Genomic DNA, 23664 nt, shown 5'->3' on the forward strand with positions numbered 1-23664 from the left:
AATCTTAACCTCTAACAGGGCTATAGTCACCTCTGCACTGCACCCTGACTTCTGTCATAACTAGCCCAACCATTGCTGTAGCTTAGGTCCAGCAGAGCTGGAGGAGGAGGAGAAAGAAATAGAGGAGAAGAAGGAGGAGGAGGAGGAAGAAGAGGAGCAGAATGTTCACGAGGAGGAGGCTAGGAAGGCACTTGTCTTCTCCCAGAGCCCCTCTCTCAGGATTTCTGTCACCTAATCCTTCCCCAACTCCTCTCCTGAAAACCTCAGAGAGGTGGGATGGGATCTTGTTCCAGACATTGGCAAGGCTGGAATGCTCACAGGAGCACTCAGAGAGCACAGAAACTGTGCCCTAGAGCTCTCAACCTGGGAAGGGAAGGAAAGAGCTACCATCTGGGGACTTTGGCATCCATGTTCCTCCCAGACCCAATTCCAATTTTTAGAAGTCAGGCCATCTGACCTTCAGTCGTGGGTGCCAGGTAGGCTCACCTACCATTCTTCAAATTCTGCAAATTCCTTCCATGAGTGGGTGATCTTTGCCACCACATTCCCTTCTTTTTAGTCCTCCCTGCTTTCCACTAGCTCCTCCGCCCCTCGCCCCCCCCTTTCCTCTTTGCACTCCTCGTCTCCCCACCCAATCCTTTTCTCTTGTATCCACTCCCCATCATCCGATTCCATTTTTTTCCTTCATAGTAATCTCTACCCTTCTAGTCTTCCCTCTCCTTTTCCTTTATCTCTTTGCTCTCCTCTCCCTCTGAAACCATTCCTCTTGCCATCCTTTCTTTCCCCCTGAATTCCCTACCTAGCCTTCTTCATTTTCTCTCTCTCCCTCTCCCTGTCTCTGTCCCACCGCCTTCCTGCTCTAGCCTCAACTCTGCCCCCCCTTCACCTGCTTCAAGGGTCCTTAGACTTGAGGGCGAGCAGCTAGAACTCCTAGGCTAACAGGGGTAGGTCTGCAGGGGGGGAGATCTACCCAGGAAATAGTCATAGACCTGAGATTGGCTTAGGGGTTAAGGGGGAACGGGCAACATGTCAAGCCTGGGAGTCAGAGAACTTGGGTTCTAATCCCTGCTCCACTACTTTTTTGTTGTGTATCCTTGGGCAAGTCACTTTACTTCTCTGTGCCTGAGTTATCTCATCTGTAAAATGGGGATTAATACTGTGAGCCCCGTGTGGGACATTGACTGTGTCCAAGCTGGTTAGCTTGTATCTCCCAGTACATTAACTGGCACAAAGTGATTGCTTACCAAATACCTTTAAAAAAAGAAGCTCAAAGGAGGCTGGTTCCTTCAGTTTCTCCCCTCTGGGGTTTCTTGAGCCCTAGAACACAATCCTTCCTGAAGCCTAGCTCAGTACATCATCACTCTCTCCCTACCCTCTCTGCTCCCTGGTCTAGACTCCTACTCAGTCAGATGCTACTACCAAGCTAGGTCCCCATTCTGTCCCGTTCTCTTCATTTCAGCTACTCAATCACTCTCTAGTGGAGCTATACCTACCAATAATAATAATAATAATGTTGGTATTTGTTAAGCACTTACTATGTGCAGAGCACTGTTCTAAGCGCTGGGGTAGACACAGGGGAATCAGGTTGTCCCACGTGGGGCTCACAGTCTTAATCTCCATTTTACAGATGAGGGAACTGAGGTACAGAGAAGTTAAGTGACTTGCCCACAGTCACACAGCTGACAAGTGGCAGAGCTGGGATTCGAACTCATGAGCCCTGACTCCAAAGCACGTGCTCTTTCCACTGCGCCACGCTGCTTCTCATGCACATGGTTCTCTCCAGCTACTGCCTTGCCTTATCCAGAGCCAGCTGCTCCTTTCCCCAGGGCCAGGTCTCACCAGGAGTTGGTGGTACCTGAAGAAGGTCTGGGTCTCAAGCAGCAGAGCATGAGGCCTAATGCAAAGAACTCAGGCCTGAGAATCAGAGGACTTGGGTTCTAATCCCAGCTCTGCCATGTGAGTCATTTCGTATCTCTGTGTCTCATTTACCTCATCTTTAAGATGAGGATTAAGATACTGAACCCCATGTGGGACATGGACTGTGTCCAAACTGATTGTCTCACATCTACCCCAGTGCTTAGTATAATGCCTGGTGCAGGGTAAGTACTTAACAAATATCTTTTTTTAAAAAAAAAGCAGACAAGCTGTGCCTTGAGATCCCTTCCCCCAAATACTAGAGTGATGTCTTCTGAGGTGACCCAAGGCTCTGGTGACCTGCAAGAAGGCCAAGGTCCCTTTCACCTCTGCGTCTTCCAGTGTGTCACTGGACTTGTCACCTCCCCAAATAACAACAGCATTTAAGCACAGATCTGTAATTTATTTTAATGTCTGCCTCCTCTTTTAGATTGTGAAGTCCCTGTGGCCAAGGAACACATCTACAAACTCCCAAACTCTTAGTATTGTGTTGTACACACAGTAAATGTTCTGTCAATCAATCAATCCATCATTGGTATGTATTGAGTGCTTACAGTGTGCAGAACACTATACAAGTGCTTGGGAGAGCACAATACAACAAAGTTTGTAATAATAATCATTAATAATTATGTATTTGTTAAGCACTTAACTACCTGCCAGGCACTGTACTAAGCACTGGGCTGGATACAAGTAGATCGGGTTGGACACAGTCCCTGTCCCACGTGTGGCTCACAGTCTCAATCCCCGTTTTACAAATGAGGTAACTGCGGCCCAGAGAACTTAAATGACTTGCCCAAAGTCACAGAGCTGACAAGTGGCGGAGTCAGGATTAGAACCCATGACCTCTGACTCCCAAACCCGGGCTCTTTCCACTCAGCCACACTGCCTCTCATAGACACATTCCATGCCCACAATGAGCTTTCTGTCTCAAGAGGAAACAGACCTTAATATAAATAAATGAATTATGGAGAAAATTTTCTCTCCTACTTAAATTATGAGCTCCATGTGGGACAGGGACTGTGTCCAACTTGATTATCTTGAATCTTCCCCAATGCATATGACTTCGAGCCTACAGAGTTGAGGAAGAACAGACTTTTAATAGGCATTTATATAGAAGAGGACACTGAGGCACAGAAAAGTTAGGTGACTTGTCCAAGGTCCAAAAGAAAGCAAGTGGCCAAGCCAGGATTGGAACCCTGGTCTCCTGACTCCCAGGCCAATGCTCTTTTGACTAGGAAAAACTGGTTCCTTTCTCCTTCTGGGACCCAGTTTCTTCTCTTATTCTTGGGCCTATATGTTCCTTCTCTTGTGGCTTAAATCTCCTGTTCATTCACTTGTATTTATTGAACGCTTACGGTGTGCAGAGCACTGTACTAAGTGCTTGGAAAGTCAGTTCGGAGCCACTACAGTCTCTGAGCCCTATGGTGACTGGCTCATGGCATTTGCTCTGCATTCAATAAGCGATTAATAAATATGATTGAATGAATTGGACACATTCCAATTTTCCCCACCGGAAAAGGGTAGTGTCCTCTGGGTCCACCATTAGCCACTTACCAGCCACCACTTCAACAAGTTGCCTCCTGGGGACAGGATCCCAAATGCGAGCATCAGATCACTTTGTTGTGACCCCTGGCCTGAGGGCCCACAGGTCCAGGCCTAGATTTTCTCCAGGGCCCTAGTCAGAGGGTGCCCTGGGGCCAAGCAAGGAACTGATGGAGATGGAGCAGGTCGGCGGAGGAGGTGGTGGATCCTAAGTGGGAAGTAGCAAGGGAGCTGAGCCGATTGGACTCCAGAAGTGAGAAAACCACCACTGGAGAAGTAGCACCTGATAGGTCTGGGAAGGCAGCGAGGCAGGCTGGATGGGGAAAGGAATAGAACTTTAAAGAAGGACCACTGCCCAAATGTGATGGCTGTTGGCCCGGGAGAGAGCACAGAAAAATCTTTGAGAACCAGAGAGACAGAAGCGGCTCTTAAGAACAATACCGAGTGGGACTGGTCCTGCCAAGAGGAGAGTCAGATGAGCAGCCATGACCCATCGCCCCAGGGTCCGGAGTGAGAAACCATAGACAGGACAAGGACAAGACAGGAGCTGAAAAAAAGCTACTGGAGAAGAGGACTGAAGTACTGACTCCGAGTGAACCAGAGATCCAGCTTAGGGCCAGTTGGAGTGACGGACCAGTCATTTCATTCACTTTTTTCCCATGTCTTAAGTAATCAAGAATACAACACTTGTCACTTTCCTTAACTTTATTCATATTAAATAACATCAGTATTAACCACAATGTTGAGGAATCAATAGGGTATTGGGGGAGCCATGAGGACCAGCCCCAAGGGACGAGAGAGACAGAGACAACAAGAGAGAGGGAGAGAAGAGTCACCACCACCTTCCCAGGTGCAAGTGAGATGGCTTTTCTCCTCCGCTGGTCAGATGAGCATCTAGTTTCCATTCCCTTGAGGAATATTCTCGAGGATCCAGGAAGTGTAAGTGGCCACGTCAGCGTAAACTCCAGGGCGGTTTGGGAGGGCGCAGCCTTCTCCAAAGCTTACCACACCGGTCAGGACCCAAGTTCCATCCACTGGGCAGGCAAGAGGGCCCCCAGAGTCACCCTGCAAGAGACCAGAGGGATGGTGAGTGAGGAACGTGAGGGTTGCCCACTGACTAGGACCAACTGGGGGTACCTGGGGTGCGGCCCCTTACGTGGCAGGAATCCCGCTGGCCCTCTGGGTAGCCGGCGCAGATCATGCCCTCCAAGATGATGGGAGCCTCAGGAGTCTCTTCACCATCCCGTGGGGAGTAGCTGGTGGGAGAAGGCTCTTCAGGAGATGATGGTTGAGACTGGTGGTAGAAGTTGTCACAGGCCTCACGGTAGATGAGAGGCACTTCGACCTTCTGGAGAGTTACTGGAGGGGGCAGGTTTTCTAGGGGGAGAGGAGGAAGAGAGAGGCAAGGAATTGAACTAGACAGTAAATGAACTTCACCCCTGCCCCCACAGAGCAGAGATGGCGACAAGAAGGCCAGAGGGAAAGATGATACATGGCTCTTCGGGAGAGAAAATAATAATGATACTAATGATAATCATCCAGAGCTTAGAAGGTGCCTGGCACATGGTAAGCACTTAACAAATGCTATCATTATTATGATGATTATAAAAATAACAATAATAATAGTATTTGTTCAGCGCTTACTGTGGGCCAAGTACCACACTAGGCGCTGGGGTAGATACAGGTTATTAGGGTGGACACAGTCCCTGGCCCTCATGAGGCTCACGTTCTAAGTAAAAAGGACAGCAGGTATTGAATCCCCATTCTACAGATGAGGAAAAGGAAAAGTTAAGTGACTTTCCCAAGGTCATCCAGAAGGCAAGTGCGGAACTGGGAGTAGAACCTAGGTCCTCTGACTCCAAGGCCTGTGCTTTTTCCATTAGGCCAAGCGGCTTCAAAAAGATCTGGAAAAGAGGGCCAGAAGGAGGCTGAGTCACTGGGTTAGATCCTGGGGTCGATGGAAAGAGGGGAGGGGAGAACTAGGGCATTATAGGGAGAACTTAGTGAAATTCAGGAAGACAGTTGAGAACAGGACTTGGTTCCTGGGAGAAGAGCAGGGTGTGGGGAGAAGTCAGGGCCTGGGGTTCAAGAGGTCCGCTGTCCAGCAGGGATGAGATCTTGGGGAAAGCTGGGGCTGGGGGGTGGGTGGAAGGGGGGGTAGCTGGGTTGTGGAAAGGGAGTTAGGGTTACGGTTATTTCTGGGGCTGCCTGCCTCACCTTCCCCCGCTATGCTTCCCCAGCCAGTCGTCCAGCAAGGCGTGCCGGATGCGGGCCGGGAGGAGGCGTCGGCGATGCAGATGGGCTGAATCTTCTCCGTGAAGGACACTGGTTCCGAGAGTTCCAACAGGGCAATGTCGTAGCTGGCTTTAACGCTGCCCGTGAAGCTTGGGTGTGCCACAATCTGTTTCACATTGCGGGTGACGCCATCGGAGCTGATAGGCTCCAAGGTGTTTGTTCCCAGGATCACGGAGTAACTGGAGGGTTCCCGACTGGGAGAGGGAAGACGATTGGAAAGACCACTCAGCCACTTGTCCACAACCAGCATGGTTTCCCACCCAGATGAGTGGATTTTCTTTTCCATAAGGAGGGAGGGAGGAGAGGGGGGAATTCGTAAACTGTAAAACCTCTTTCACGCCCTCCTGCCTTCCTCCTCTACAACTCACCCACCCCCCTGCCTAGCAGGTTGCAATTTCCCCCTTCACTGTCCCCTTACTCTCTGAAGTCTGCTCACTGTCCATGGGACCCCTGACCCTCCCCTCCACACCCTGCCCTCTTCTCAGGGCCTGGTGGCCATTCTGCCCCTTGCTCCAGATGAACTTCTTCTCCCTTATAGCTAGTCAACAATCTCATCTTTTTCAAATCCCAGGTGTCCCGACTCTCCAAGCTCCTGCCTTTATCTAGGACTAGACCCCATCTCTCTCACTGCCCTTTTTCTTCTTTAGGGCAGGGAGCTCTTGCAGGATGTCCCTAGAGCTGGGGTGATTGTTCATCTTGGTTTAGTGAGGACTGTCTTGAATTTTCTGAGGCTGTTCCAGTTGGACAAAACAGGTAAATGTGCCCAAGTAGGGATGGTCGTGGCTGAGTCGGTCTTCCACCCACCTCAACTTGCTCAAGCTCACTGCAAACTACCGGGTTTGCCGAATCTGGTCTGGAACGTACTCAGCGGCAGCTCCACTGAGATCTCTCATAACTCTGGGACTTGTGATGCAACCCGAAACACTGGGAGACTCTAACCCCACACATCCGGTCTCCCCACAACCTCCGCTTCTCCTGCTCACTATGATGGACAGGCAAGGGATGGGATGCTGGCTGAGGATGGGAGGCCCGATGCCCTGCTTTGCAGCCAAGGCGATATGGCCAGCTTACTCGAATACGCAGTGGGCAGCAGTGAGGACCCAGGTGCTGGTGAGCAGGCTCCCGCCACAGTGGTGAGAGTTACTATAAAAGAGGCTGATCTGCCAGGGCCATTCTCCATCCTTGGCATCCTCACCCCCGACTATCCGGTTAGAGTTGGGAGATTGGCCACAGACTGTAGGGAGAGAGAAAGATTCGAAAACACATCAGCCCCAAGCCCCCAGGACCCAAGCGTCCTTGCTCTCCGCCTCTCGGACACCTCCCCCTGCCCCAGGCCTCAGTATATCCCCCCCCCATTTTCCTCCAGCTCTCCTCCCAAACTTCACTTCCTCTTGAGATCCTAGGACCGATCCTGGCCCAGCTCCTCTTCACCTATATTAAAGTTGGTCTGATTTTCTCCTTCTTCACCGTTGTCCAAACTGTAAGCCCCAGTAATTGGAAGGGTGAAGCCCGACGGGATGAGAAGAACCATCCCTGTGGAGACAAGAGCCCAAGGAGGAGTTCACCAACCTATCTTGCCTGTGAAAGGAGATTGGGGAGCAGCGACTTTCAGGGACCCCCGTGACACATTGCCAGATTTGGAAAGGGGCAGGTGAGTAGCCGGGAGACTGGGCCTCCAGAGCCCCCTACCTAGCCAGATGATTCAGGAGTCAGCTCAGATATGAGAACTCCTAGGTTTGACTGGGGGTAAGGATGAAGTACAAGGTTTCCACTGAAATAGCAAGAGGGCCTATAGGCACCAAGCTATATGGATTTGCGAGGCAAGAAGGAGAGCTGAGAGCTCAGGGAACATCTGAGGGTGAAGGGAGGGGACAACGGGGTAAGGGGCTGATGGGAACTCCTGGGCCCAACTAGTGAAGCTTGGGGAGAGTGGAGACTTCTGGAGACTTCTAGAGGAGCCGGGAGCTGGTGTGGACTCCTGTTCCCAGAGGAGAGCCAGTGACTCTAGAACTCCCTGGCGGAAGGGAGGGAAGGAATTGTGGAAGGGGTCTTTTGATACTCACCGAGCGCAGACACCAACTCCAGAGCCCTAACTTTGCAGGTCATCTCCATGGCTTCTGCTCACCCCGACTGTTGTCTGTGTTCCACAGGGCCCGATATAAAGTCCAGCCAAGACCCTCCCACTCGCACACCCCATCCAAACTCCACCTTCTGTCCTTCTGCCCCTCTTTCTCCCTGCTCTTGACCTCTCCTCCCCTTATGGCCACCTCCCAGGGGTTCTAATCCAGGGCCCTCTCTGGCCTGTCCCCTTCTCAGCCCAGTCAGCCCAACACCAGCCCCTCTTTTCCTGCTGCCTAGGAAGTTGGTCCTCTGAGCTCTGGGAGGGGAAGGAAGAATGTTGGGGACCAGTTTGGGGCTGAGGCAGGCAGACCCCTGGGACTGGGGGATTGGAGGATGCAGTGCCTATGGGAATATGAATATATGTGTTGGGAAGAAGCTGGTCCTGGCTAAACCCAAACTACCCCCTCGATCCATTAGCCTCCAGGCACTCAACTCCGTGAGAAAGTATTTTTGTCATCCGAACACAATTATTTTGAAAGTGGATCTCAGCCAAACCGGGTCAGATGGTCGAGAACGGGGAGATCCCAGGGAGGGAGGGGGAAGGGTGGGAGCATCTAGAAGAGTAAGGCTAGCAGAGGAGAACCAGGACTCTTGGGTTCTGGGAAGAGGAGAAAGTGACTTGGGGACTGATGGGCTTTGTTTCTGGGAAGGAAGAGGGTTCAGTTTGGGGTGACACTGGAGGTAAAATTCCAAATCTGCAGTCCTCCTTAGACTGGGATTCCTGTTTGAGATAGGAACTGCATCTGATCTGCTTGTCTCGTAGCTACCCCAGTGCTTAATACAGTGCTTGCTAAACAAATACCACACCTGTCTCGGACTGTAAGGATAGGTGGCAGGCCACCACGACTTTCTCCAATCAGGCAGCCTGATCATCCCCTTCTTCGATTGATCAGGATCCTGGGGTCTGCGGGTCTGCTCCGGAGGTCCTCATTCATCCAGTCCCTCACTGGGAATGAAATTTTGCGATGCGGCCTGGACAAAGAAATGAGGTGTGTTCCCGTCCCCTCAACATCAGGGCACTTCTGCATTAACTTAAGGACCATTGGGTTTCCAGGAACCCCATCGTCCTCTGGCCCAGGGTTGAGGACTGGGGTGAATGGGGCTCCTGGAAATCCAGTGGTCCTGTTGCTATCCCAGCATCGCACTTCCCAAGATCCAATGATCTAAATGGCCTGGGTTCTCCGAGATCAACTGTACTCCGCTCTATGTCCTGGCAAAACTCTGCTGGTTCCTCTGTTTTGGGGGCCCTTTCCGAGGTCACTCAGAGTTTTGCTGACTTTTTTGGCTGCCCCTGTCCAAGAGGCTAGGAGTTTAAGAGAGCTGTGGACAAGGCTTCAAGAAGTCTTTTTGAGTCATGACTGCTAACTGGGGGCTCAATGTCATTTAATTGGTGCATGTTTTTCTCCCAAGTGACTGACCTGTGTCTGCTCCGTTTGAAGCTCTTCTAACGTTTTTCTGCTCGCTGACTCCACTTGCCCAGCTCACGGTATTTCACCAACTAGAACGAGTCGGTGATTGCACTGGGGACTCCCTCTTCCAGTAAATTTATCAATCGATCGATCAATCACTGCTTACTGTGTGCAGAGCACTGTACTAAGCACTTGGGAGAATACTATGTAACGAGTTGGTAGACACAATCCCTTCCCACAACAAACTTTGCAGTCTATGAAAATCAATTGTATTTATTGAGCGCTTACTGTGTGTAGAGCACTGCGCTAAATGCTTGAGTGAGTACGTTATAACAGAGTCGGTAGACCTGTTCCTGGCCCACATGAAGCTTTCAGTCTAAAAAAATGTTGAAGAGCTGGCATTAATATCTATCCTAGCTGGACCCCACTCTTTTCCCAACTTTACCAGCTGTCACCTTCTCTTTCTCTCAAACCCGCAACCCCAGCATTATCTTCCACTTCTCCATCTCTTACGGTCAGTCATCAAATCCTGGCATTTTTACTTCCATATTATGTCCCAAATCCACCCAAACAACCACGTTTGGATGGAGGCACATATCAAATCCTGCTTCATCTATTAATCTATCAGTAGTCTATTTTTACATCTGTCTCCCCCTGTAGACTGTAAACTCCTTGTGAGCAGGGATCTTGTCTACCAACCTGCCGTATTCTCCCAAGCACTTAGAACAGTGCTCTGCACACAGTTAACATTCGATAAACAAGATTGATTGATTGATTGATTGATTGATTGATTGATTGATTGATTAAGCAGCATGGCTCAGTAGAAAGAGCACAGGCTTGTGAGTCAGAGGTCATGGGTTTGAATTCCGGCTCTGCCATTTGTCAGCCGGGTGACTGTGGGCAAGTCACTTCACTTCTCTGTGCCTCGGTTACCTCATCTGTAAAATGGGGATTAAGACTGTGAGCCTCATGTATCTACCCCAGCACTTAGAGCAGTGCTCTGCACATAGTAAGTGCTTAACAAATACTAACATTATTATTATTATTATTATTACTGCTTCTGCCTCCTCGCTGACTTCACTGCCTCCAACTTCTCCCCACTCTAATCCAAACTTCACCCTGCTGCCCGGATCAGTTTTCTAAAACATTATTCTGCACATCTCCCAACTCCTCCAAAAGCTCCACTATTACCCATTCCTCTCAGCATGGAATGGAAATTCCTGACCACAGCCTCTAAGGCACTCACTCAATCAGCTCTCTTCCCACACCACAGCCAGTTCACATTTTTTGTTTCTCTTCCTCTCAGCGGGTAAATTACTCACTGAAACTCCCTTTCATCTCTTCTCCCACTGACCTCCTGCTCACACCCCATGTTCTGCATGGAATTCCCTCCCCCTTCACAACTAACAGACTATGCTCTCCCCCTTTTCAAGGCCCTTCTAATAATAATAACAGTAATAATGGTATTTGTTAAGCACTTACTATGTTCCAGGCACCATACTAAGCGTTGGGGTGGATACAAATCGAGTTGGACTCGAGCCCTGTTCCATGTGGGGCTCGCAGTCTCAATCCCCATTTTACTGATAAGGTAACTAAGGCCCAGAGAAGTGAAGTGACTTGCCCAAGGCCACACAGCAGACAAGTGGCAGAGCCGGGATTAGAACCCATGACCTTCTGACTCCCAGACTCAGGCTCTATCCTCTAGGCCACGCTGTTTCTCTTGGCCGGAAGGAAGCTCTTCAGGAGAAATGAAATAGCCAAACGCAGCCCAGGCTCCCTCTCCCCCATCTCCCCTGGGTCCCCAACAATGGCATCCAAGAGGCCCCTTCACGCCCGACCTCCAGGATCTCTGGCAACTTTGTCGCCTTGGCCCTCGGCTGGTGACTTATCAAGGGTTTACTATGTGCTGAGCACAGGGTTCAGCAGTGTTAGAGACACCAGGTAATCCCTGTCCCAGCAGGGTCTCCTCCTAACCTAGGAAAGGATGCATCCTCAGAGCAGAGACAGATCCTGCTCTACAATCACTCAATCAATGGTAATTACTGAGCACTTACTGCATGAAGAGCACTGTAGTAAGTGGTTGGGAGAGTAGAGTACAGCAGAATTGGAAGACATAATCTCTGCCTGCAAACAGTTTAGAGCTTAGACGTATTCTCTGCTCACAAAGAGTCTAGTGGAAAGACAGGCATTAAAAGAAATCAGGGCTAGGTACAGCTCCCGGGTACAGCACCCAGGTGGGGTCTAGTGGTCTGTTTTTTTCAGCCCCCTAGATCAGAGCTCCTGTCTCCTCTTGTGCCTTCAGTCCCCCAACCCTGAGGCTCCAGAGATCAGAGCCTTGAAGTCTACTAATTCCCTGATTAAATGGTAGTTGTGGGAGCCTAGGTCAGCCCTGAGGGAGGAGAAGAGGGCAAGAGATGAGGCCCTGGCCTGGGGCAGAAGACATGGGGTCAGGGGGCATGGGGCCTGAGAGAGAAACAGAGTCTGTGACTCTATTGGACAATAAGTTAAGTCTGCGGTCTGTATTAGCCATCTTTTCCAGCAATCCACTGTGGGGTTTTTTATTATTGTTATTTTTACCATATCTGTTAATCTCTTACTCTATGCCCGGCACTGTCCTAAACTCTGGGGTACATACAAATTTATGTATCTCTTGCCGTCAACTCCTTGCTCACATTTTCATCTTGTCTGAGTCTCCCTCTCTGCATCCTCCTTCACAACCGGCAAACCACTGCTCCCCACATCTTCAAAGCCCTACTAAAAGCATGCCTTCTCACAGAAGCCTTTCCTACCTAATTTCTCATCTTCCCACCCTTTTCCCTCCCTACTCTGTCAGCTGTGTACCTGAGTCCCTTTCCTACCAAACACTTTAGGTACTCATTCTTCTCACCACAACACCACAATACAACGCTTTTATACAATCAGTTTGGACACAATCCGTGTCCCACAAGGGACTCGCAGTTATAATCTCCTCTTTATGGGCCTGGTAACCACAGGACCTGTCTTCTAATCCCCTCTCTGCTAAATGTCTGCTCTCTGACCTTGGGCAATTCCCTTCACTTCTCTGTGCCTCGGTGACCGCACTGTAAAATGGGGATTAAGATTTTGTCCAACCCAATTAGCTTGTATCTATCCCAGCATTTAGAACAGTAATAATGCTAACAATAGTAATTATGGTATTTGTTAAGTACCTACTATGTGCCAGGCACTGTACTAAGCAACGGTGTGGATACAAGCAAATAGGGTGGGACAGAATCCCTGGCCCCTGTGGGGCTCACAGCCTCAATCCCCATTTTACAGTTGACGTAACTGAGGCACAGAGAAGTGCAGTGACTGGCCGAAGGTCACACGGAAGATAAATGTTGGAACTGGGATTAGAACCCGTGACCTTCTGACTCGCAGGCCCATGCTCTATCCATTATGCAATGCTGTTTCTCAATACCTGGCACATAGTGCTTAACAAATATCATTTAAAAAAAAACCCCTCAATCCCACGTGTCTCCTATCTCCCCAGAACCCTCCCTCTATCCCACTGCACCATCCTGCTATCTCCCCACCTCTCTCCTCTCATTTCCATCCAAACTCCCCAAACAAGTCGTACCCACTCGTGGTCTCTACTTCCTCTCCTCCAACTCCCTCCTCAACCCTCCGCAAACCAGTTTCTGCCCGCTTCGGTCTAGTTAAACCACCTTCTCCAGTCAACAGTGACCTCCTCCTTGCCAATCGTAAAGTCTCTACTTGGGCCTGATCTTCCTTGACCCCTCAAGACTCCGTGACACCACAGACCACCTCCTTCTCCTGGAAACCCACTCTAACCTTGTTTCTCTGTTACAGTCTTCTCCTGATCCTCCTCTATCTCCTTCTGGATGTCTCCCACCCATTAACTCTGAGAGTTCCTCAAGGCTCAGTTCTGGTGTCCTCCTACAGTCCATTTGTTAATCAATTCTATTTATCAACCAATCGTATTTCTTCAGCACTTAGTGTGAGCAGAGTACTGTACTAAGCTCTTGGATGAGTAGAGTATGAAAGAGCTGGTTGACCCGTTCCCTACCCACAGTGAGCTTGCAGTCTACAGCTTCTGGTCTACTCCTTTGGGTAACTCATGTGCTCCCCCAGATTCAACTACCAGGTCTAGGTAGAGGACTCTCAAATCTCCCTTTCCAGCCCTGACCTCTCCTCTTCTTAACTAGCTTGCATTTCCTCCTGTCTCCAGGACAACTCTCCTGGCATGTCCCACCAATATGTCCTACACTGACCCTCTCTTCTTCTCACACAAACCCTCTCCTTCCCCCAACTTTCCCAATGCTGTAGACACAACCCCTACTATCCCACTGTCTTACAAGCCCACAACCTCAGCGTTCTCTTTGAATCATCTCGCTTTCTCAACCTGCCTATTCAGTGAGTCATCAAATCCTGTCTCTTCTATCTTCACGTCTCCAGAATCCGGTCCTTCCTCTCCAACCAAACCACCACCACGTGATTTCCTACCACATCCATTCTAGACTGCTGTATCAGCTCCTCCCTGATTTCCGCCTCCAGCCTTTCCCCTCTCCAGGCCGTATTTCACTCTGACACCCATATTAGTTTTCTAAAACATCGTTCTGCGTGTGTCACCCCAAGCCTCGAAAACCTCCAATAGTTGCCCATCCCTCTCAGCCTCAAATGGAAACTCCTTCCCATCTGCAAGAAGACATGCGATCAGGTCTCCCCTTCCTACCTTACCTCACTGATTTCTCATAACAACCCAGACCACACACTTTGCTCCTCTAATTGCCACTTACTATGCTCGCTTGTGTCTCTGGTGCTGTCGCCCCCTTACTTGCATCTTCCATCTTGTCGGGATCGCTCTCCCTCCCTCCTTCTTCACATCTGGCAAGAACTGCCCTCCTCATCTTCAAAATCCTACTAAAGTCATGCCTCCTCAAAGAAGCCTTCTCTACCTAAGTTCTACCTAAGTACTCCCTCCCTATTGCATCTCTTTTATAGCTGAGGCCCTGTCCACTAAGCACTTTAGGTACTCATCCCTCTCCCCACAACCCTGCAATTCAATTCATTTCAATCAATTGCTTCCCTTACCTAAAATTTATTTTAGTGTCAGTCTCCACTGCTAGGTTGTAAGCCCCTTGAGGACAGGGACTGGTCTACCGACTCTATTGTCTGGGCTCTGCACAGAATTAGCATTCAATAAACAATACTGATGGATTGATTTGGGGGAAGAAGGTTTTCCTGCCCAGAGGAAGACTGTTAGCAGGGGGTTGGAGATGGGATAATGAAGAACGAGGTACAGGTAGAAAGGTAATAACAATAATAATAATAGTATTAGTTAAGCACTTCCTATGTGCTAAGCACTATACTAAGCGCTGGGGTAGATACAACCCACCTGGGGCTCCAGATTCTAAATAGGAGGAGGAACAGGTACTAAATCCATTTTTCAGGAGAGGGAACTGAGGCACAGAGAAGTTAACTGACATGCCCGAGGTCATGTAGTAGGTGGAGCTGGGATTAGTACCTAGGTCCTGTAACTCCCAGGCCTCTTTCCCTAGTGTGCACTAGGGAGTGGAAGGAAAAGAGAGTGGAAAATGCCAGTGGAAAGTCTTGAAGCCAAGCATCAGAAGTTCCTGCTTGATGTGGAAGGAGGTGGGCAGTTGTTGGAGGTTTTGAGAGAGAGGAAGATGTGTGAATCTCCACGAGTTGAGCTGAGCGGCAGCGTAGAGGGAGGACTGGAGCCTGTGGTGGGATGGGTGGAGTGCTTCCTTTTCCTCTTACCTTTTCCGGACCACTGAAGATATAAAGCAACAACTCGACTTTCACTTTCAATTCCTGCACGGGCAGCCAAGCCAGAGAGACTCAGAGAGACCCTCTTCTCCCTGACTTCCAGGTTTCCCAGAGAGCACCTGGGCCGAAGGCCTGGAAATTGATAGGCACAAGTACTCTGTCCCTGAACCTGCCTTTCCCGCTCCTCCGGAGGAGCTCAGTTCCTTCCTTCCCTTCTCTTAGCATTGCCCAACTGTGCTTGCGACCCTGCGGAGGACGTGTGTTCTCGGTCACCATCATCTCTCTATTTTGTTTCAGAGAAGTGTTCAGAAGCAGGATCTGATCGGAAACGCCAGTAACAGTAAGTAATGCAGTTGCTACACTGCTCCCCCGCCTCCTCAGCTTACCTTCTCTCATTCATTCAATAGTATATATTGAGCGCTTACTATGTGCAGAGCACTGTACTAAGCACTTGGAGTGTACAACTCAGCAACAGAGACCATCCCTGCCCAATGATGGGCTCACAGTCTAATCGGGGGAGACAGACGGACGAAAACAAGACGACATAATCACGATAAATAGAATCAAGGGGATGGACACCTCATTAACAAAATAAATAGGGTAATAAATAATATATACAAATGAGCACAGTGATGAGCGGAGGTGAAGTGGGGGAGGAGCAGAGGGAAAGGGGGCTCAGCTGAGGGGAGGTGAAGGAGGTAGGGGGAGCAGAGGGAGAAGGAGGTAGCTCAGTCTGGGAAGGTCTCTTGGAGGAGGTGAGCTCTCAGTAGGGCTTTAAAGAGGAGAAGAGAGCTAGTTTGGAGGACATGAGGAGAAGGGCAATCCAGGACAGCAGTAGGACGTGGGCCAGGGTTCGACGGCGGGATAGGCGTGAACGGAGGACAGTGAGGAGATGAGCGGCAGAGGAGCGGAGCGTACGGGGTGGGCAGTAGAAAGAGAGAAGGGAGGTGAGGTAGGAGGGGGCAAGGGGATGGAGAGCTTTGAGCCAAGAGCCAAGGGCAGCGGAATGAAGAATAGACTGGAGCAAGGCGAGCCAGGAGGAAGGGAGATCAAGAGAAGGCTGACACAATAATCCAGCCGGGATATCATGAGAGCTTGTACCAGCACGATAGCCGTTTGGATGGAGAGGAAAGGGTGGATCTTGGCGATATTGTAAAGGTGAGACTGGCCGGAGTTGGTGATGGCCCCCCCTGAACTCTCGCCTCCAACCCATCCTAGTGGATTGTGGAGTCATAGGCAAATCAGTCGTGAAGGAGGTCACCTATAACTGCTCTAGTCACCATACACTCCAGGTAGAAATTGGCCCATAAGGAATTGAAGCCAAAAAAGGAAACTGGAGTGAATCCTTTCAGCTTCCTCAGACTCTCTGTCCACTGCCTAGGAGCCCCATGACGTTTCTATAGTCTCACCATCAACCTAGTGTTCACAACTTCCTTCATGCGCCTGGAGCCCCCTCCCCTACCACATCCTGCAGACTGCTACTCCTCTTATGTTTAAAATTCTTTTCAAGTCACACTATCTCCAGAAGCCTTCCCCGATTAATCTCTCATTTCCTGAATCTTCCACCCGCAACAGCATACATATATATGTATACATTATTATCATTTTTAAATGCCATCGAGTCGTTTCCACTTCGTAGCAACTCCATGGATATACTTTCTCCAGAACATCCTGTCCTCTGCCATAATCTGCAACCTTTCTAATGGTTCTTCCATTATCACTGTTATGGTCTCTATCCAATTAGAGGCTGGTCTGCCTCACTTTTCCCTGGGCTTTTCCTAGCATTAGTGTCTTCTCCAGAGAATCAATCTCCGGATTATATGTCCAAAATAGGATAATCTAAGTCACGTCATTTGGCCTTCCAAAGAACACTTGCTCCAAAATCCATTTATTTGTTTCTCGGGCAGTCCATGGTATTCACAAAAGCCTTCTACAACACCACATTTCAAAAGAATCGATGCTCTTTCTAGCCTGTTTTTTCAGTGTCCAGCTTATGGATCCATACACTGTCACTGGAAACACCACAGAGTTCTATTTTGGCAGCAAAAACATGGCCCAGAGCTGATTTAACTCAGTTTAAACTTTAAACGGGTTGGAACTTTAAACTCGGTTATTTCTCCTTCCTGGAAGTTAATTTAGTGTGTGTCTCCCCTGCTAGACTGCAAGCTCCTTGAGGGCAAGGATCAGGTCTGTGAATTCTATTATACTCTCTCTTGCCCTTAGTACAGTGTTTGGCACTAGAGTAAGCTCTCTTTAAGTCCAATCGACTGATTGATTGATTAATTGACTAATGCCCTATTCCCAGATCCCAGGCCCTTAATGTAGTTATAGCCCTTTACCCCCACTCCCACCTCCAACTCTCACCGCAAGCTCCTCCACTTCCTGAGCCCTGGCAGTCTTCCCTAAAAGCCTCCTCTCCTGACCCACCAGAGTCCACTATTCTCCCGGAGCTATGGAAAAATCCCCACCAATCGCCTCCACAATCAACCTGGAGGAGGACCTCACTTGTTCCATCTGCCTGGATCTTCTTGAGGACCCCACCTCTCTTGAGTGTGCTCACAACTTCTGCTCCACTTGCATCACTGATTACTGCAGCACAGAGACCCAGGATGCCCAGTGTTCAGCACAGCCCCGCTGTCCCGAGTGCCGGAGTCCTTTCCAGAGGGACCAGTGTGTGCCGGACACTCGACTCCGGAGTCTGGTGCAGAAGTTTAAGTCCCGGCAGCAGAAGATGCTGACGTTTTTCCAGGAGGCAAAGGTCAGGGATACAGGGGAGCTCCCCACTGGGCCCCGTGATGGGCAGGAGGATGAGGCCTCTGAGTCCAATCCCCGAGAAAAGGGATGGCTCATACTGGGCCGGGGGAGTTCAGAGGGCTGAATGGGAAATCCTGAGTGGGGTCCCCAGGGAGAAGGCTTCTGGGGCTGCCCTGAGGGAACAGGGAGAGAGTGGGGATTCAGGGCTCAGCTGGGCTGACCAGGGCAACCAGGTCATTGGAGAAAACTCTCCTCACTCTTCCCCTCGCCTGATGACCCGGAGAAGGAGCCCAAGGCACTGAAGCTGGTGGACTGCTGCCCCTCAGAGGGCCCCATCCTCAACATCGACGCTCTGAATCACTGCCTGAGGAACCCCAAAGTTCAGGACACCCCTGTCTGCCTTATCACCGTCCTGGGGGAGCAGCGCACAGGGAAGTCCTTCCTTCTCAACCAGATGCTCCTGGCGCTCAAGGCGATGGTGAGAACTAGGGTCACTGGGAGAGTCAAAGAAACAGAATGGGAGAAGTGGGAGTGAGAAAGTGAGTTTCAGAGGGAAAAATTTGTTTCAGGGATGGGTTGTCAGGAAGAATTAGAAAGGGCAGATAAAGTGGAGTGAATTCATTGGGGGCAGGTAGTGTGGTAGGGGGTCTCATTGTCTAGGAAAAATTAGTCTTGGGGTGGAATGTTTGGGCTAACAAGGGTACGGAGAGGTTGTCTGGGGAAAATTAGTGAGGTGGAAATGTTGTGTAGGAAGACTTAATGGGGGAGACATTGTCTGGGGGTAATTAGTGTGGGGGACAGGATGCATAGGGAAATAAGTGTGTGTGGCAGGTGGCTTGGGGAGAAATAGTGCGTGGGGGCAGAATGTATGACGGCCTAAGTGTGTCGGGGCAGGTTGTCTTGGGCGGACAAATGAGGGGGGCAGGTTGTCTTGGTAGTACCAATCTGGGGAGCAAGTTGTCTAAAGGGAATAAGTTTGAGGGGTGAAAGTTCTGGGGACAATTTGTGTGGAGGGCAAGGTGTCTGGGGAAGAGGGAGGTTCTGGGGCTAGGGACGTGTGTGGGAGGGTTAGGATTTGGGGTTGGGAGTGTGGTGACTGGGGCTTTTCTCTGCAGGAATCTGGCCAGGACAGCTGGAGGCCACAAGGAGGGGAAGACCTGCAGGGCTTCCAGTGGGGAGGAGGAAGCGACACCATCACAAAGGGCTTGTGGATATGGAATAAGCCATTCCTGCTGAAGAAGAATGAGGAGAAGGTGAGAAGGAGATAGAGGAGGAAGAGGGAGGGTGAGAAAAGGTGGGCAGCACGGGGAGAGAGAGAAGGGAGAAAAGTGGGGAAGATATGAGAAAGGGAGGCAGAGGAAACTGAGCAGGGAAAGGAGAGAACGGGGCTGGAGAGAGTGAGAAGGGAGAAAGAAAGGTAGTAGGGCATACGGTCAGGGAAATGGGAGAGAGCATTCCAGATTCCGTCTCCCACGGTGACCCTCCAGGTGGCTGTGTTCCTGTTGGACATCGAGGGATCCATGGCCCTGGACGAATGCAAGGAGAGCAATGTCAAGCTGTCGGCTCTCACCATGCTGCTTAGTTCCTACCAGGTGAGTCCCAGGAGACAGATAGTCAGGTGGTCCTTCTCCCAGCCCCTTCCTGACTCCTACTTCCCACCCAACTGGGCCCCGAAAGAAGAATGAAACCAGCCTGGGGGTTTGAAGGCGGGGGAGGAAATTGAGCCTTCAAATCATGGGACCTTCTACCTGACAGGGAAGTCCATTCAGCGGGCTTGCGGGGGGAGCTTGGAGCTTGTGGAATTGCCTTCCCTGGAGTAGGGGAAGGGATGGTTAAAAGGAAGAGCCACCTTCTCCAACCTGTCTGTGCTGCCGAATTAGGTAAATCCTGCCTGACCGCAGGAGGCCCAGTGCAACCAGCCAGAGTCACCTCGGGAGGGCTCCAATCAATTCATACATCAATCAGTCATATTTATTTTGAGTGCTTACTCTGTGCAGAGCACGGCACTAAGTGCTTTAGAGAGTATAATACAACCGATTAATAGAATACACGTAATACCCTCTTCCCCAGTTAGAGGGAATCTAATCAGGTTGGACACAGTATTATTTCTCCAATCTAATCTCCAGATCTGTTTTTTTAGTTTGTTTATTATTGTCCTAATAAATTTTCTCCCAGACTTCATTAAGAATGTACTGGTCTCTGTGAAATTGGTAAAACTGAGAATTTTTTCCCATAATTGTTTTCTTTTTGGTAGGACTAAGGCTTCGCTACTGTTTTTGCTGAATACCAATACCTGCCTCCACAGGGTTCTGACTGCTATTGGCCTCATCAACAACTCACATCCCAGGGGGCCTACCTTTCAGCCCCTATTCTTCCTTCCAAACCTGACCCTCTCTGACCCTCTTTCTGTCCCCCAGATCCTCAACGTCTTCAGAATACTGAAAGAGGCAGACCTGGAGTATCTAGAGGTAAGCAGAGAACTCTGGGATAAGGTGCCTGGTCTCTAGCAGAGGATGGCTAGTGAATGTGTTGGGGAGCAGGACTCCTGGGTTTGCAGAGAATAGTACAGGGTTTAGGGCACAGCCAAGAGCTGGAAGATCAGAGGGCCTGGTAGCACTTGTCTGCTGTGTAACCTTGGGCAAGTAAGTTATTTAGCTTCTCTGGGCCTCAGTTACCTCATCTGTTAAATGGACATTAAGACTGTGAGCACCATGTGGGACAACCTGATTCCCCTGTGTCTACCCCAGCACTTAGAACAGTGCTCGGCACATAGTAAGCGCTTAACAAATACCAACATTATTATTAAGTGCTTAACAAATAGCATCATCATTATTATTATTATCTATGGTCCATTGACATGGAAGGCGAACAAGTGTAAAACGGATCTTTGCTTCCCAGATGTTTCTCCATGTTGCTGAGACGATAGGAGAAATCTGTGGCATGGAAGCAGTCCAGGTGAGAAGCCTCCCCCCGCCCCCTCCACACCTCTCCCTATCATTTTTCCCAAACCTTCAGACCTTTCCCCTTCCCACCAGTCCGATGCTCTGCCCCTCTCACTGCCCCTCTTCTCCTCCAGCACTTAGACATCTTAGTTCGTGACTGGGGGTACTCAGAAGAGTTTGGATGGGCGCCGGGGAAGGCATACATGAATGATATCATCCAAGTGAGTTGATGCCAAAGAATAAGGCACATGGATAGGGATGTGGCAGAGGACTCTGTGGGGAAAGGGAAGGTCACTCATAGTGATGAGGAAGAATTATCACATGCACTCTTCATCTGTTCCATCTCCCCAGAAACAGAAACGGAAACATCCCAAGGTCTGGAAGATGCTACAAGAAGCCCGCACCCAGTGCTATCTTCTGCCCTTCGCAGGGAAGAATATGGCAACCAAAAAAGGAGGAAACACAGCTGGTAACACCCTCCTGAAGTCCAGATGCCATGACATCCTGACCCAAACCTTAATCCCACCCCTCCCCCCCACCATTCTCCAATCTCATCCCCTTCCCCCACTAGCTCCCAGTTTGTCCTCAGAAGGCAGCACATCCTGCTTGGGGTGAACCCACCCTCTCCTTCACTACGCTGCCCAGCTTTCCAAGGTGCTCACACATCTCTCTCCCCCAGACATGGATGCCGAATTCTGCAGCTCTCTGCACGCCTACGTCATACATGTGTTGGAGTCGGCCAACAATCACGCGAAGAGAGGCCAGAAAGGCCCGCTCACCGGAAACCAGTTAGCTACGGCGATTGAGGTGCGAAACATCCCCAACCGGAATCCCACTCTCTCGGGCCCCAGATCCTTGAAATGCTCCTCTACCAGTGAGGTTCACCCCTCTTGGAAGTAAGACAAAAAGTCCCCTCATCCTTACTCTTCCCCTCTCACCTCCAGAGTTTCATCACTGTCGTCTTTATCATCATAATCATATTGAGTACTTCCTCTGTGCAGAGCACTGTACTAAGTGCTTGGGAAACTAGAGTAATCAGAGTTGATAGACACATTCCCTGCCCACAACAAGCTTACAGTCTTTAGGGGGAGAGACCTTGGTTTAGGGGACCACCCTCCCTGCTCCAGCTCCACCGGGCTCCTGATCTTCCCATCTCCCTTTCCTTGCAGGTACTCTCCGACCTAATGAAGCATGAGAAGTTTGGATTCTCCTCCCCTGTTGAGGTAGGTGAGGAGAAGAAGCTTGGCCTCGAATAGGGAGTCAGGGTCTGGGAAATTGGGGAGGGAGAGAAGGTGGGAACGAGGTCAGAAGAGAGGGAGGTAACGAGCCAGGGACAGGGGTTAAAATGCTTCCTCCATTCTGAGGGGACAAAGGCTGGTTTGGGAGTAAAAGAGGAACCAGAGGGCTTGGGGCTGGATGCCTGAGAGAGAAGGAGAAGGAAGATGGAGGAGGAAGGTGGAGGACAGGACCTACATCCCACCATTTGCTCCCTCTTCTCAAACAGATGGCCACTGACTTCAAAAACCGGATGCTGCAGAAGATCAAAGAATTTGAGGAGATTATGAAGAAGGAGGTAGAGGACTTGCATCCTGGGATAGGGGGCTGGGAGGTAGGACATCTGGGTTTTGGAAGGGCCTCAGGTCTGAGTGGTAAAAAATGAGGACCGGAGGGACTAGTAGTTAATACCCAAGCTCCTGGACTGTAACTCCCCTTTCTTTGTGTCCGCCTCAGAATGAATGGGTTTGGGAGTAGAAGAGGAGCTGAAGGGCTTGGGGTTGGATGGCTGAGGGAGAAGGCGAAGGAGGATGGAGGAGGAAGATTATAATAATAATAATGATAATAATGATAACGATGGTGTTTGTAAAGTGCTTACTCTGTGCCAAGCACTGTACTAAGTCCTGGGACGGATAATCGGGTCGGACACATCCCTGTCCCAAGAAGGGCTTGCAGTCTTAACCCCTATTTAACTGATTATGGAAGTGAGACACAGAGAAGTTAAGTGATTTTCCCACAGTCACACAGCAGACAAGTGACAGAGCTGGGATTAGAAACTCAGGTCCTCTGATTCCCAGGTCCGTGCTGTTTCCGCTAGGCCATACTGCTTCGGGCAGGACCTCCATTTCTCCATTTGCTCCCTCTTCTCCAACAGAAGGCCATTCAACAACACAACCTGGACCTGAAGCAGAACAAGTTCAAGGAATTTGAGGAGTTTTTAGGGAAGCAGGTAGAGGACCTACAGCCTGGGGCAGGGGGCTGGGAGGCAGGACATCTGGGCTCTGGGAGGAGCTCAGGTCTGTGTAGCGAAAGACGTGGACTGGGGGTGGGGGACAGGCTACCCAGCCTTCTGGACAAAACTCTCCCTTTCTTTGTCCTCACTTCAGAATGAGGCCACAAAGCCACTGTTCTCTGCCCTCCGTATCCGTCCAAACACCATGAAGGCATGCCTAGCCAAAGAGAGGGACAGCATCTTGGCCTCCTTCTCTGAAGCCTACATAGGCAAGGACCAGAGATGGGCCGTGGAGACCCTCCAAGAGAAGATCCAGGCCAAGGAGGAGACGTTCTTGAAGGCTTATTTCAAACGTTACTGTGGTCACGTGGCAGCCGCGGGCGGGACTGCAGCTGGGGTGTTGGCCCTGGTTGGAGCTGGGGTGGGGGCTGGTGTGGCAGCAGCTGTCGTGGCAGCTGAGGCTGTTCCACTGATGTCCGCGGGGATTGCGGGGGCTGTAGGGGCTGGAGTGGGGGCTGGGGTGGGGGCTGGGGTGGGGACCGGGGTCGGAGTTGGGGTGGGCCAGAGTAGTAGGAGGGCAGAGCAGCAGAATGAAGAGGAGGAGGAGCTTCTTGATGCCGAAGAGTTGTGAACCCTGGAAATCAGCCGCCACAGGCCGATGACTTCGACCCTATTGACGTACAGTTCG

At 50.3% G+C, this 23664-nt stretch overlaps 2 protein-coding genes across 2 annotated transcripts; one reads left to right on the forward strand and one right to left on the reverse strand.

Annotated features, from left to right (window-relative positions):
• Nucleotides 1-4146: 4146 nt before the first annotated feature.
• On the reverse strand, nucleotides 4147-7905 carry LOC100092422 (serine protease 33-like). The gene is made up of 6 exons (XM_029057712.2): nucleotides 7815-7905; nucleotides 7183-7284; nucleotides 6823-6985; nucleotides 5674-5945; nucleotides 4613-4833; nucleotides 4147-4521 (listed from the first exon to the last, which is right to left on the reverse strand). Exons 1-6 carry the CDS (start codon nucleotides 7861-7863, stop codon nucleotides 4351-4353), a joined length of 978 nt encoding a protein of 325 aa, XP_028913545.1. The 5' UTR covers nucleotides 7864-7905; the 3' UTR covers nucleotides 4147-4350.
• A 7186-nt stretch (nucleotides 7906-15091) lies between these two features.
• Nucleotides 15092-23607, forward strand: LOC100084723 (RING finger protein 112-like). Its single transcript, XM_007656445.3, has 14 exons — nucleotides 15092-15393; nucleotides 17484-17811; nucleotides 18094-18285; nucleotides 18923-19060; nucleotides 19295-19399; nucleotides 20225-20275; nucleotides 20706-20762; nucleotides 20884-20970; nucleotides 21101-21218; nucleotides 21429-21556; nucleotides 21919-21972; nucleotides 22254-22322; nucleotides 22899-22973; nucleotides 23131-23607. Exons 2-14 carry the CDS (start codon nucleotides 17506-17508, stop codon nucleotides 23605-23607), a joined length of 1857 nt encoding a protein of 618 aa, XP_007654635.1. The 5' UTR covers nucleotides 15092-15393; nucleotides 17484-17505.
• The last annotated feature ends 57 nt before the right edge of the window (nucleotides 23608-23664 follow it).

The sequence above is a fragment of the Ornithorhynchus anatinus genome, chromosome 2, assembly GCF_004115215.2.
Source record: "Ornithorhynchus anatinus isolate Pmale09 chromosome 2, mOrnAna1.pri.v4, whole genome shotgun sequence".
NCBI lineage: Eukaryota > Metazoa > Chordata > Mammalia > Monotremata > Ornithorhynchidae > Ornithorhynchus > Ornithorhynchus anatinus.

Coding starts and splice junctions, on each gene's coding strand:
- LOC100092422 (XM_029057712.2), bottom strand. CDS start 7,863: ATGGAGATGACCTGCAAAGTTAGGGCTCTGGAGTTGGTGTCTGCGCTC. Junction 7,285..7,814: donor GGAGTTGGTGTCTGCGCTCG/GTGAGTATCAAA, acceptor TTGTCTCCACAG/GGATGGTTCTTCTCATCCCG. Junction 4,522..4,612: donor GCCAGCGGGATTCCTGCCAC/GTAAGGGGCCGC, acceptor GGTCTCTTGCAG/GGTGACTCTGGGGGCCCTCT.
- LOC100084723 (XM_007656445.3), top strand. CDS start 17,506: ATGGAAAAATCCCCACCAATCGCCTCCACAATCAACCTGGAGGAGGAC. Junction 20,276..20,705: donor CAGACCTGGAGTATCTAGAG/GTAAGCAGAGAA, acceptor TTTGCTTCCCAG/ATGTTTCTCCATGTTGCTGA. Junction 21,219..21,428: donor AAAAGGAGGAAACACAGCTG/GTAACACCCTCC, acceptor TCTCTCCCCCAG/ACATGGATGCCGAATTCTGC.